We start from the raw sequence: 13,935 nt of genomic DNA on the forward strand, positions 1-13,935 counted from the left end.
CCACTGCCTCCCGCCTCTCTCCTCCCTCCCGCAGGCTGGAAGCCTCACGTAGACCGGGATTTTTTCAGAATAATTGATGGGTCCAGTTCTCCAGAGCTTTCCCAGTGAGAGCGCGGCAGACCGCGCTAGAATTTAAATAGACGTGATTAGTAAAATTCAAGGGGGCGACGCGCCCGGGCCTCTCTTTCTCGCGGGTTTCTGGCTGCGTGCCTGGCAAGGCGCCTGCTCCCCCAGGCTCCAGGGGCCACGCGGGGCCAGCGCAAGCTCTTCCAGCCTGCGCTGGTGCGCGGGTCTGCTCCCCACCCCCAACTAGATGGACTCCAACCCTCACCCCTCACCTCTAGCTTCTCACCAGCGTGCACCCCGATCTGGAGGACAGGAGAGTTGGGGCTAGCAGGCGACGCAAAGCCGAGGGTGCAAAGTGCTGTTAAGCCAGGAGGTGGGTGCAAGAATCTGGTGGCGCAAAGCATCAGCCTTGAAAATCAAGGAAAACCTCTCAGAAATACTGTCCCCGCTCCCTGCTTCTCACACTGGTCCCTTTCTGTACCTCCGCCCTCATCTGTGGTCCCCTTTCTCGGCTGCCAACCCAGGGCAGCCAGAGCCACGGAGATCACCGTGCCCCTTCACTTACCCAAAGCGCTAAGAAGGTTCCCTGCACAAAGAAGTGATTTAGCTGAGGAAAAGCTTCGCCTTTGCTCTCTCTAGCATCCCTATCTCATTGATTTGTTCCTGGAAAGAGGGCTGTGCATTCTTATAATATCTACAGCCAATTAATATTGCATTAACTCTATTTAAAAAAAAGCACCAGAATATTGCACCCTATCAAAGCCATCTATTATTCACAGAAATGTAATTGGAGACCTAAGATATGTGTGTTATGGGCCAGTGGAGGAAACAGAGTCGCGACAATATTTCAGAAAGGAAGGGGATCGGGGATCGGAGGGTGTCTAATATTTAATTTCAAGTCTGTGGTTTTCTAATTCGAGATTAAAAGCAGTCACGTCTTTGAAGCCAGACAGTTGGTATAAATGTACAGTTAAAATATTCTATTCCATGGTCCCTAGACAGAGCGCTCTGCTCGTCCCAGGCTTCATTAAATTTTTATTATCATCCCAGACTAGAGCAGGGAATGAGCGGAAAGACTGTCCGTCTAATTGCAATTGATAAAAAAAAAAAAAAACCTTTTAGGTCCCCCCCTCATTTTAATGTACTAACAGCAGTTTTCTTCCTATGTCCAGTTTTTCCCAGCCCTGTGGTACACATAATCATTTTATCACACAGATGCATTTTCTACTTTCTAGCAGGCACTGGGCTGGGCTGTCTTCTCTGCCCTTTGAGAAGGCCTGGGGGTGAGGGGCGGTTGTGAGAAAGGAGACAAGGTACTACTGGAGGCTGGCTTCACAAAGTAAAGCTATATGGGGAAAAAAAGGAAAAGGTGACGTCAGTTCTCAAAGCATCTGGTGAAAGACCAACAAGAGACAACATTTGCACTGAACTGGCTCTTCCTCTGGCAAGACGAAAGCATATTGTTACCCCAACAAAACAAACAGATTATTAGACCAGGCTGCAACTTTTTGAGAGCCTTTCCACTGTGGGGGATGAAAGCAGAGTCGTATTTTCATTTTACTTCTTTCTTTCTCACTTCCACACCCCCATCACCCCCCCCCAAAAAAAGCATGCTCTTTTTTAGCCTTCGTGTGCTACTAATCTGTCACACCAAAGAACTATGGACTAGAGATGTGTGTGTGTGTGTGTGTGTGTGTGTTCAGGGAGCCTGTCTCAACAAGGGTGCTTTACATTTTTTTTTTGAAACTGGTGTAAATAAAGCTTTTCATCTCCAGGCATTGAAAGTACAAAATAAAACCCACAGTTTGCCTTCTGAGCAGCTTCCTATGATCACGTCGCCACTTAATTTTATTTCTATTCTCTCCAAGTTAAATAGAAAGACTGACTCACGAGGGAGCTGCCATGTACCTACAGACTGGGGATGTCAAGCGGAGAGACTCACTGTGCAAAGTTAATTTCAATTCCCGAGGAGGATTTCACATTCCGGCTGGCTCTGACCCACAGTAATTAGCTGAGATAACTAATGATTACTTACTTATTCCTTGTAATTATCTGGATTTAATAATTTGCTGTGTAATTTATTAATTCGCTCATAATAGCCTTTCAGTACTGGGAATGGCTCCCTTAAAGGGGCAAAGCAGGAAAAATTTAGTGATTTTTTTTTCCTCATTGCCATAAATCTGTCTCCTGACAAATGTAGACTCCAGGAACATTTCTATCATCATAATCATCAGAAACCTTTGTCTTCCTTTTGTCCTATCAGGAAACCAATCCAACTTTTTTTCCCCCTTCTGTTGTAGCCCCTCCCTCCAAGGCCAACTGGAATGTTAAGTGCAGTTTTGAGTTCTAACTTGGACCATTTACCTAGAGATAGAAACTGTTTTTGCCAAATAGTTGAAAAGATTAATTTCTAAACTTACTAGCATGGCTTTCCTAGAAAATTGTGAGCTTCTTTTCTTGTAAATAACATGCTTATTAAAATCAAGTAAAAAAATTAATGTTTTTCACCATCTCAAGAGCCTCCCAATAGATGCATCAAAAATAATTGATTCATTTTAAGTTTGAAATAAAGCATTTTACCCCCCAAATTCTAATTCCCTCAGCAGAGAGGGGTCTCACTGTGGCCTTGATAGTGAAAAGACTTAGTTATGTTTTGTTATTTATTTTAAAATATAGTTTATAGAAATACAGGAGAGTAGTGCTCTGAATATAAATCTTACTTCATCTGCTTTTGCATATTTTCATTTTCCCAAGCTATGTGTCAATGAAACTAAATCCAGTAAAAGAGTTGACCAACTGACTTAATGTCTAGAAAGCTACATTTTCTAGATGATATTATAATCCAACTGGTGTGAAGAGTACTTAGATATTAACCAGGACTTACATGGTGTTTGCTGTCAGTCATTTATTATTCCATTCCGTTTTAGATTTAGGTCATCACACTGAGCACAGAGATTGGATCATTTGCCTTCAGAGAAGTTTAAAAAATAAATTTCATAGTTCTGACTTGTCAAAGTGAAGATAACTGGGTACGTTGCTAAGTCAAAACATAAAATACCTCTTTCCAATAAAACAGTAATTGTGGAACTCGAGGAAATAAAATCAGAAAGTGAGTCACGAATGCCAGATCTTTGTCATGATTGATTGAACAAAAAGGTCTTCAGCTTCAATTTGCTACTTATCCATTTAAGCATTTTGAAAGTCAATACCAAATGGGTATTTCTCAACAATTTGTATGTGATTCATTCTACTCTTACCTTTAATTTCTTCTTGAGGATCAATCCTCTTCTCTCCAAATCTCTTTGGTTTGTTTTGGTATCTCCCTGCACCTCTTATTAATAAAAACTTTCAGAATATCTTTCTTCATAAAATTCTACTTTTCCCATAAAACATGCACATTTAAGCAGGCTCAAGTGGTGAATATAATTTCCATATTGTAGGCAAGAAGGGGGATTTTTTGCCCTTATAATGACATAGAGACGATGAACATAAAATATGATACAGGCTTAAAAGTCCAGGACCATGGGAGACAAAGAACACTTGGTGACTGAAGGAGAAAATACAGGCCTCCACTTTCAATTGTATAAGTATATGGATGGTTACTACTGTGTTACTTTCCTCAGGAAATCTCAGGCAAATATACCTACAGGCAAGCTATTATGTGCTCCAAAATGTACTAAAGAGGACACCTATTTTATTTCTCTTCAGTGTATTTCTCAATTTACATCACTTCCATGGAATTTCTCTCTTTATTGGAAGGTGTCAGGTTTGTAGAAACAGAGTGAGCACACTTCTCTTCCCCCTGACTGACTCACCTCTCTCTTAATGCACATGTCCTGGACCTTCAGATTACAGCCACATATGGGAAAGAGAAGGTGTTGCTCATTGAAGATCATTTTTATCCTAGATCAGCGAACCTGATTTGCTACATACTCAATTCACTTAATCCATCTTCCCCACTCTGGAAAAAGTCAGCAAGCAGAAAGTTCTCCAGGTGGCTGGCCCTTCCTGGTCACACGCGTGTGGGGAAGGAGGGCTGAGGCGTGTGGTTACTGTCCGTGGTGCTGAAATCAGTACTCAGCATAGTAAAATCTGGGGCTGGCTGTTGGAAAGACTTTCAGGAAGACTGACTGGAAGAATAGGAGAGGAAATGGAAACAAAGACTTTCAACCTCCAAAAAAAAGAATAAAATTAAATCACCAATGTCACTATATATGAGTTCACAATTGTTTCTTCTAAATCTCTACAACTTTCAGTTGTCTTAGGTATCTATGCAATGCATCCCATTATTTTCACATAGACACGTGGGTTTTGTTTCTTTAAGTGTCTTCCTCAAGTTCACTTATAGGAAGAGAAATAGCCTACCCATTGTTTATCCAACTTTTACAACTCTTCCTGTTACATTTGAAAATCACAATCAATTTTCCAACATTCAACCTCAACTTCAATCACTATAACAATTTTCATTGGCTCATAGGATAGCTCCTAAGTTTATCCTCAAAACAAGAAACATCCCCAGACAGTTCCACATTAAAAGAGCCAGAGCTCAGGTGAGCAGAATTGCCCCTGGAGGGTGACCTGGTTCCTTCCTCTTGTTGGACCTACAGATTAACATGATGTTCTCATCACTAATAATGCAAATATCTAAATCAGAGCCTTTCTGAAAAAAACAACAACGTGAAACCCTGATATACTGCTCCATTGTTGTAGTAAATCTAAAAAATATTAAAACGGGAAAGAAGATATCTTTAAACTAGGATGAAAAAAAAGTCTGTGTATCAAATGTGCAAAATTTGTTTGTGCTAGACCAGCATCACATAGACTTCCAGCAACTCTGCTGTCTCTGTGAATCCTAGAAAGGGGGCAATAATTTGCTTCTTCTAACCACCCAGGGCTTTTTCCTCAACCCCACCCCACCCATTCTGCCTACTACTGCAGAATGTGAGTTTCCTTAAAGGTGAGGGTGAAGAGATAGATAGATAGATACTTTACTTCCTGCTCTGGTTTTAGGACACTGCTTCCCATGTGTGATGACTAAACTGAGAACTATGGTGGGCCAGTCCCTAGGCCTCAATCAGGGTGTCCCGCTCCCCCAACTAGGTCTTGACTCTTGCCACACCCAGCCTCCCAGTGCTACTGAAGACTGACCTGAGTTTCTTACTTCTTTTTACCCATGACTCTGAGCACAAAGATCCCCTTTGTAGCATTATTGCAGATCAGGGGAAAGGATTCCAAGAGAGGCGCTCAGAGGCAAACATTAGGATCTCAAGTGGGCAGAAAAAGCAAAGCATCCGACGAGATGAGCCCTGGCTACCAGAAGGACATTAAAAACCCTGTTTGTTTATATTGTCCTAGAGAAACACCCACTACTAAATCCAAGTCAGACTTCGATTTTTAAAAAAACACTCCATAATAAATCATCAGAATGTATTCCTGCTGTTAAAATAACCATCAAAATAATTCCAATGTAAGTGATTTAAAACAGCATCACATTCAAAAGCTATTTGATTTTAATAGCATATTTTAATGAAAAAGCAGCATACTTTGCCAATAAAACATTAAAACCATCTCTTCAATGAAAGACAATCAAACAACACCCCAAATAATACATTACCATAGTAAATAAATCATCTATTAGCAAAAACAAGAAACCAGGTCATATACAGAACTCAATACTTCGGAGAGCCTCAAATGGAACAGCAATACAGTAAAATTTGTAAGAATATATCTATATGTGCATCATTTTGAATGAAATATTTACAATAGATAAGGTACCAGTCTCCGTGTACCAAATTTTTTGTCCCAAAGGAATTCTACCAAACAACGTGAATTTACAAGCAGTGCACTCACTGTCTTCCTTATAGTTCAAATTAGTTTTTCTACAAACAAACCTCTAAAAGGAAAAACCGAAGGAATCCTGTAAATGTTACAATGGAGTCAACAAAGCAATTGAAAACCAGAAGACTGAAGTACCTTGGTGAAATCTTAGAATCTGGAAGAACAAACACCAAGTGGCAAATGCATCTAAAGCCAGAAAATGATGCATTATAGTCATGCTTTCAACTGCTTCACTTCTCTTCCATTAGAGGTGTGTGTGTGTGTGTGTGTGTGTGCGCGCGAGTGTGTAAAGGGTGAGAGTGGGTGTGTATCAGGGAGAATGTGGGAATCCCCATTAAATATGTAACAAAGTAAACAATACTTTGGACAGTGAATCAGGTCTACACGATTAAGACATCCATTACTGCGTGTTGACTCACAAATCAGAACACTACCAGTAAAAACAAAGAAAAAAGCCTTCATTCAAAGTGAGAATATACAAATGGGCCAAAAGAAACACAGGGTAAGAGGAAAGCTGTAAAAATTCAGTAAACTCATCAAACATAACATTTTTAACTTCACTAGTCATACAACCCCCCCCAGTTTTTACCACTAAAGAAGTTTAATTAATTAGAATGTGCACAAATTAAGTTGCTAGAGAGATAAATTAATAATTTACAGAGGGTTGTTCGGCAATAATCTAATAATAGCTTTTAAGATCAGTGAACACAGCAGGCGAAACTCCTTTCTCAAGCATTAACACTTCAGAGCAGGAAGAAGGGGGTAAGAACCACAATAAAAATATATATATAATATACAGTGTAAATGCAGAAAATCTGCCATCTTCTTTTAAAATTCAAAATACTTTAGAGATGTCTCTATCACATTAAGCATCAACTCTAGTTTAAAGTTTCAGTCCTGAATCAATTTCTATTTCTGAAAAATAGCTGCAAAGTGTACTTTTAAGCTTGAACAAGGCTGATGTCTTTAGGAATAAAAACAAATCTTACTTGATCATTCTGGGGGGGCCTTTCAAAAGGCTGTCTCCTCTGCCTTCCTGCTAACAGCCAACTCCTGACTTCTTCTGAAGCAGCAGAGGTGCCTTGTCCGGGGTGGGGTGGGGTGAATAGGGACAACTTCACTACAACTTGACGAATCCCTTCTTTTATTTTTCTTTCCTCAGAGAAGTCGTTTCACGTTCTCATTGGGCTTGGGGCTCATTTCCTCACTCTTTCGCTCTTCGGTCCTCGCTTTCTCTGGATTCACATTTACTGGAATTATTTCTGGTCGCCAGAAGTGGAAAGAAAAGAGGCAGAAAAAAGAGGGGGGCAGAGAGGGGATGAGGAGGGGGTTGTCCCTGGAGAGCCCAAAGGTCTCCTAAATGCCCGCGGAATATTTCATTCTTTTCTGTTTCTGCCTTTGGTTGCAGAACCAGACGCGCACCACGTTTTTCTTAAGGTCCAGCTTCTCCGCGATGGCCGCAATCTTTTCCGAGGAGGGCCGAGGCTGGATGGCGAAGTAGGCTTCCAGCGAGCGCTTCTCCGGCGCCGCGATGGACGTGCGCTTGCGCTTCTTTTCCGCGCCATTGAAGAGCTCGGGCTTGGTGAGCTTCTCGCGGTGGGACTTCTCCGCCTCCTCGAGCCAGGCTTGCAAGATAGGTTTAAGCGCGATCATATTGTTGTGCGACAACGTAAGGGACTCGAACCTGCAGATGGTGCTCTGGCTAAGGGAGCCGACGCCGGGGATCTTAAGGTTGGCCAGCGCAGAGCCCACATCGGCCTGGGTCACTCCCAGCTTGATGCGTCGCTGCTTGAAGCGCTCGGCGAATGCCTCCAGGTCCCGGGGGTCGGCGTCCACGTCGCTCATGCAGCCCATGTGTGAGGGCAGCCCGTGCGCGTGGGCCATGCTGAGCGCTGCCTGGTGCATGGGGTTCATGGTAGCCATGTGCGGCGCGTGAGCTGGCGTGGATACCACGGCACCGTCGGGGCCCGCCATAGCACCCAGGGCCAGCCCGGGACTCAGGTGCTCCAGCAGCTCTCCCTCAAGCGCCTGGTGCGGCTGATGGTGGTGGTGGTGGTGGTGATGGTGGTGGTGGTGAGTGCCCGCCAGCGCCGACGGGTGCGAGATGGGCACGGACGACGAGGAGGCAGCTGACGTGCACGGGATGGTGTTCATAGTGTGGTAGGTGGCGTCCGGCTTGAAGGGGCTGTGGTGGGGCGGGTGGTGGTGATGGCTCTTGCTCTGGGAGACGATGTCCACGGCCGCCAGAGCCTCAGCGCGGGCCAGCAGACTCTCATCCAGCCCGCCGAATATATTGCTCTGCAATTGCAAGTAAAAGGCACACATTACGCTCAGCAGGGAATTGTGCGCGCGCTCTCCGGAAGCCCTGGCCCTTCGCTCCACACCGCGGCCGCGCCTACCACATTCCCAGAACGTTAAAATAATAATAATTAATAGTACTAATAATAATCCTGAAAATAACAACTGCGGAGGAGCCACCAAGAGAAACCGAGAGCTCACGAGGAGGAGGAAAGTGAGCCTGCAAACGACACACAACACGCGCACAGGCAACATCCCAGGTCATAAAATTAATATGAAAGGAAAGACCCACTGAATACATAAGAGGGGGGGGAATTGGTTGGAGGTGTGGGGTGATTTGCTGTGCAGACATGAAAAAAACATCAAGCAGATAAAGGGGGCTGTCAAAATGTGCCTTTAAGCGGTGATTATGCAGAAATACGCACCGGTGGGGTTGGAAGACATGCTCTTCGCATCGCCTCGGAGCCCCCGCCGCTGCCACCGCCGCTTCCACTGCTACTGGAGCTGCCGCTCCGGCCTCCACCGCCCCCACCACCGCTGCCTCCGCCGCCAGCGTTGCTGGAGCTGCTTGGAGAGCTGGCCGGAGGCACTGCGGAAGCGGAGGAGCCTGGTGAGGCGCTGTGCAGGGCCGAGTACTTGGGCTCCACGTGCAGGCTGCCGCCGTGCGGCATGCTGAACGCCTGCTTGCTGTTCAGGGACATCATCATCATCTTCCCAGCACTCCTGGGCCCTTCTCCGAAAGCGCACGCACTGACCCCGGCTGCCGGGACTCTCCAGAGAAGTGTTGGACGCGAGCGGCAGCCGGGAAGGGCTGTGAAAAGTTGCGCTCAACCGCTGCCGCTCTGAGCTCCGCGCGCCTTGCACCGGCTACCGGTTCCTCCGCTGGCTGCGGCGTCAGTCTGAGAGGATGCTGCGCTCCGCTTGGCGCTGGCAGCAGACCTGGGCGCCCTAAACTGCCCCAGCGCCTCGCGGCCGCCGAGTTATAATCCCCTCTCCCCGCGCCTGCCCCCACCCCCCCGCCCGCCCTCCCTCCCTCTCTCCCTCCCGCGCGCCTCGGCCCTCCCCTGCCAGGAAGCGTTAGTATCTCCAGCTCGGATTCTAGTGTCGCCCCTTCTTTTTTACTCCCTCTTGTCTTCGGCCCTTTCCCTCTCCAGATATGTTCCTCTCGCTCCCCCGCTGCGCCCTCTACCTCCCCTTCCTGCCCCCGCCTACGCTCAGATGCCAACGCCCCTTCCCGGCTCCCCGAAGCCTTCACTTACCTTAGTGTTCCCACTCCACCCCACCTCACTGGCCAGGTCTACACTCCACGCACGGGGCAGTTCCTACTTAGGAGCCAGCCTCCATCCCCTCCAGCTTCCTGCGCCCCGTCCCCGCCTCGATGGGAAAAGAAACTCCTAAATAAAGTTGCAGGGCCAAGGCAACCTCCGGTGAGGTTTTTCCTAGACAACTAGGAACACCTCTTACCTGGCTGCCGCCCCCGCCCCCCGTTTTCGGCGGAGTTCAAGCCTTTGCCCCCACTCGTCCGCCCCACCCCACAGCTCAGGTGACCCCGATCCCAGGCTCCCCGCCACAGCCGCAGACGCGGACGTTGAAGCCGACCAGGTTTTTCCGAGCTGCTCTGCACTGTTGTCTGGTGCGCTCAGCGGTTGGTGATCTGCTCTGCGCCCCCTCGGTCCCCGCGGGTGCCTGGTGCCGAAGAGACGAGGAGTCGACAGGGCTGCAGGGCTTTCTCTCCCTCGGTTTCTCGAAGCTCTCAGCGGATTGGACAGCCACGGAGCCGGCCTGGGTCGCCTTTGCGCATGCGAGTCCCCCCCCCACCCCCCACGGCCCAACCGCCCCACCGCCCCCTGTCCCCTTGTACTCCCTCCGCACCACCACACACACACACTCCTCTCCACCCTCTTCTCTCTTCATCCGCATCTTTCTCCTCCTCCCTGTATCCAGTTTGGTTTGAGTTGGGTCTTGGACAGATCCACGGACAAACCCCGCTACTGGATTTATTATTCTTCATTAGCTACAATCAAAGGAGGAAGGGGCAACTGACAGAAGGAGAGGCAGGGCCAGAGATCACAGAGCGCATGTGCTACTGAACACCCCCCCCCCTCCCATACACACACGCCCTGGGGTTGGCACGAGTCCCACTGATCTTCGTTCCCACAGCCACTCGGCGCAGAGACAGCCTATTTTTAGCCAATACTTTGCTCCCACTTTCCTCCCAGTGGGAACCTCTTTTCTTAGAAGTGGACACACACAGTTCCAGTTGTAAAAGGAGATAACCTCTCCTGCGCACGCACAGCCTTCCTCTCCTCCCTACTCCGGTATCATCTACTTCCCTCGGTGTTGGGGGCTGTCGTCACCTTTCCAGAGTGCGGAACGAATGGGGTGCAGACGAGGGTGAGAAGGCCCCGAGACACGAACGCTGGAGCCAGCGGGTTGGCCCCACCCGGACGTGGGTAGCTGGGAGCAGGTGCAGACACACGGTGCCTGGGGAAGGCGAGCAGGTGCGAGAGCAGGCGGCAGGCCTGCGAGGCGCTGGCGCGCGCTGGGACAAAACAAAGTGGAAAGGAACAGACGAAGGAGGGTCCTGGAGTGGTCAACACCCGGAAGCCCCCAGGCAGCAGCAAGAGGGGGCCGCCAGTTCACCCCTGAACTCAGCGGGGACAGACGGCAGGTTCAAGCTGGGAGCGTAGTCCTCGCGAAGTCGCCAGAGTGCTGGGAGGACCGCAACAAACTGGGTGCAGCGGGCTCTGTCCATGGTGCTTAACACCCACGCGCTTTCCTGTGCTACTCCGGGGTTTGCCTTTCTCCTCCCTTCTGTGGAGGAACAAGTAAATAGTAGCCGAAGGGGGTTCCTGCCGGTAGTGTTGAAAAGCCTGGACACGGGAATGGAGAGAGGGTGTTGACATGAATAAATGTGGCTTGGGCTGGACGGTTCAAGTAAATGCTTAGGTGTTTAATTTCTGTATCAACAACAGCCAGGGTAATTTTCAAGGAAATAAAAAAAAATGACATTGTACAGCTTTCACTGTCTCCAGCTTCAAGAAATGAAATAAATCAAAGTTAAAAGCTTGAGTATCATTTAATTATAGTGCGAATAGCGCTTTGAAAGAAGTAGAGCAACATCTCTAAACAAATTATGACTGGGCCAGGAAGGAATTATTAGATTGAAATTTCATTTAGGCTCGGGAGACACCGCGCTTCACTGTGTAATCTGCTATGCCTCATCTGATTTGTATGCTTAATTCAGCTTGACGAATTTATTAGTTTTCATAATAGTGAAAAAATTGAGCAGCACTATGGGCTAATGCATTGTGTGTACTATAAATTGTATGTCATCGTGGAAAGGCTGAAGTCTATAGAAATCTTTTATTAATGCCGGCATAGGAGAAAGGGTTTTTGTGCAAGCCCTGGAGAGGTTCACACCAAACTGCACTGTTGCTGTGTCTCACTGGTCCATTAACATATCATCATACTAATTAGACTACTTCATCAGTGATATAATTTCAAACTTCAAATTATGTTCTAATTAACAAGGGTTGTCCAATTTGCTTAATCTTCAAAAGGCTTCGGATGGTCTAATTAGTGTAAACTGTTGAGCATCTCTAAAACCTGGTGAAATCCATCAAAAGATGTTGGGTGTGTTTTTCCTATCGGTTCTGTGTAAGGGCAACATGGGTAATGAGAGTGGCAGGATGACAACAACTGGGAGACAAATGTCTACCTCGACCTAACCCCCCCCCCCATTCTAATGTCAAGTGAACCACAGGAGAAACTCTGGGTATTGCAGTCCTAAACAGTTTGTTTATGTGTTTAAATAAAGACATAAGAATATTAAAGAGGCTTAACTCCAAAAAAATCCAATTTTGAAAAATGGACAAAAGACCTGAATGGGCACTTCTCCAAAGAGGATACAGATATGGCCAATAGGCATATGAAAAGGTGCGGCAACACCATTAAGCCATCAGAGAAATGTAAATTAAAATCACAATGAGATTTCACCTCACACCTGTCAGAATCACTATCATCAATAAATCAACAAGTGCTAGAGAGAGTGTGGAAAAAAGGGAACCTTTGTGCACTGTTGGTGGGAATGCAGATTGTTGTAGCCACTGTGGAAAGCAGTATGGAGTTTCCTCAAAAATTAAATATGGCACTGCCTTAGGACCCAGGGATTCCACATCTGGGAATATATCTGAAGAAACACAAAACACTGGTTTGAAACATTATATGCACCCCAAGTTTATTGCAGTGCTATTTACAATAGCCAAGAGTTGGAGGCAGCCCAAGTGCCCACCAGCAGATGAGTGGATAAAAAAAAACTTGTGGTACATTTACACAGTGGAATACTACTTGGTCACAAAAAAGGAAGAACTCTTAACTTTGGGGACAGCATGGATGGATCTGGAGAGTATTACACTAAGTGAAATGAGCTTATCAGAGAAAGATAAGTACCATATGATTTCACTTCTGGATGGAATCTAATGAACAAAATAAACAGAAACAAACTAGAAAAAGGCTTCACCATATAGAGACTGAGAACAGATTCACAGCTGTTGGAGGGGAGGAGGTTGGGGGCTGGGTGAAAAAGGTGAAGGGATTAAACAGAAAAAGACCTTTAAAAAAAGAGTATCAAGGAGAAAAACCACATGGGGAAAAATTCTTCTCTTTCATTAGGTGCCTAATTAGATGTAAAGTGAAAAGCAACCCTGAGGAGTTTCCCAAGCATCATTGTGGCAACAGTCTGCTGAACTTGGATTACAAAATCAAATATTTGGGGGTGTTTTGAACCTCTCCCTGTCCCCTCCTCCTTTATTGAGCTTAATTACTTTCAATAGTTGTTTTAATGTATGTTGTCACCTGGGAGTATTGAGAAATGCATATCGTTAATATGAATTAATCTTGATTTTAATAGCAACTGACAACTGATCTCCAAAATGCTAAACACTTGTCACCACTTCATATGATAAATAAGGTTGTTTAATAAATTCATGAAATAAAGAGGGCACTGTTAAAATAACTGGAAAACTTTGTTTGATGTGGAGTTTACTGACTGAAACTATTTTAAGCAGGACAACTTCCAAAAGAATATTTTCCTGATGGCTAAAATCTACATAGCCTTAAATTAATTTCATTATAACTTTTTAAAATCTTGCAGTTATTTCTCAGTTATTTCTCAGATATCTCTACTTCCAAACAGGAAAAAAGAAGCGCTTTATGCTAACAATCACAATGAGATGAAATTAATATGTAGCTATAGAGCAGTCCAAGAGTTTATTCCCTTTCCCTGGAAAAAAAAAAATATATATATATATATATATAAGTTTTGGAGTTAGATATCCCTTGTTCTCAGTTAAAGTGGAAAATGAACAGCAGTAATTGTGTTGCCTGAATGGGAAGACGCAATTCTTTATCACCACGGCTCGCAATCTTGCAATAGCTCCTTTCAGGAGTGTCCAGAATAAGAACGTCTTTGCGGTGATATCAATAAAACCCATTTCGAATTTGCCCACAGGCATTGCTGCAAAGTGCTCCGGCAAGTATGGAGGATGCTCACGGAGGAAGGAACACTCCCGGGCCCCACCGGCCATAGTAGAGGCCGTCAGAAGAATTCGAAAGTTGGTAATAACCCCAAGGGGTGGAAGGAAATGGCCCAGTATCCAAAATCGGCTTCATATGACCTCAACACACACTTTTATGCCCAAGCACCTGTCCGCACTGGCACCTCTGCACCCC

General features: G+C 45.9%; 1 protein-coding gene across 1 annotated transcript; it reads right to left on the reverse strand.

Annotated features, from left to right (window-relative positions):
- Positions 1-5,618: 5,618 nt before the first annotated feature.
- Positions 5,619-9,156, reverse strand: POU4F2 (POU class 4 homeobox 2). Its single transcript, XM_037058210.1, has 2 exons — positions 8,628-9,156; positions 5,619-8,202 (listed from the first exon to the last, which is right to left on the reverse strand). The coding sequence occupies exons 1-2, from the start codon at positions 8,910-8,912 to the stop codon at positions 7,261-7,263; spliced, it is 1,227 nt and encodes a 408-aa protein (XP_036914105.1). The 5' UTR covers positions 8,913-9,156; the 3' UTR covers positions 5,619-7,260.
- Between the last annotated feature and the right edge of the window lie 4,779 nt (positions 9,157-13,935).

Source organism: Sturnira hondurensis, unplaced genomic scaffold (assembly GCF_014824575.4).
Source record: "Sturnira hondurensis isolate 20B ecotype Veracruz unplaced genomic scaffold, ASM1482457v3 Scaffold0010128, whole genome shotgun sequence".
Taxonomy (NCBI): Eukaryota; Metazoa; Chordata; class Mammalia; order Chiroptera; family Phyllostomidae; genus Sturnira; species Sturnira hondurensis.

Excerpts from the sequence above, each read along its gene's own strand:
- POU4F2 (XM_037058210.1), bottom strand. The coding sequence starts at position 8,912 with ATGATGATGATGTCCCTGAACAGCAAGCAGGCGTTCAGCATGCCGCAC. Across the intron at positions 8,203-8,627 it reads CATGTCTTCCAACCCCACCG|AGCAATATATTCGGCGGGCT; the intron begins GTGCGTATTTCT and ends TTGCAATTGCAG.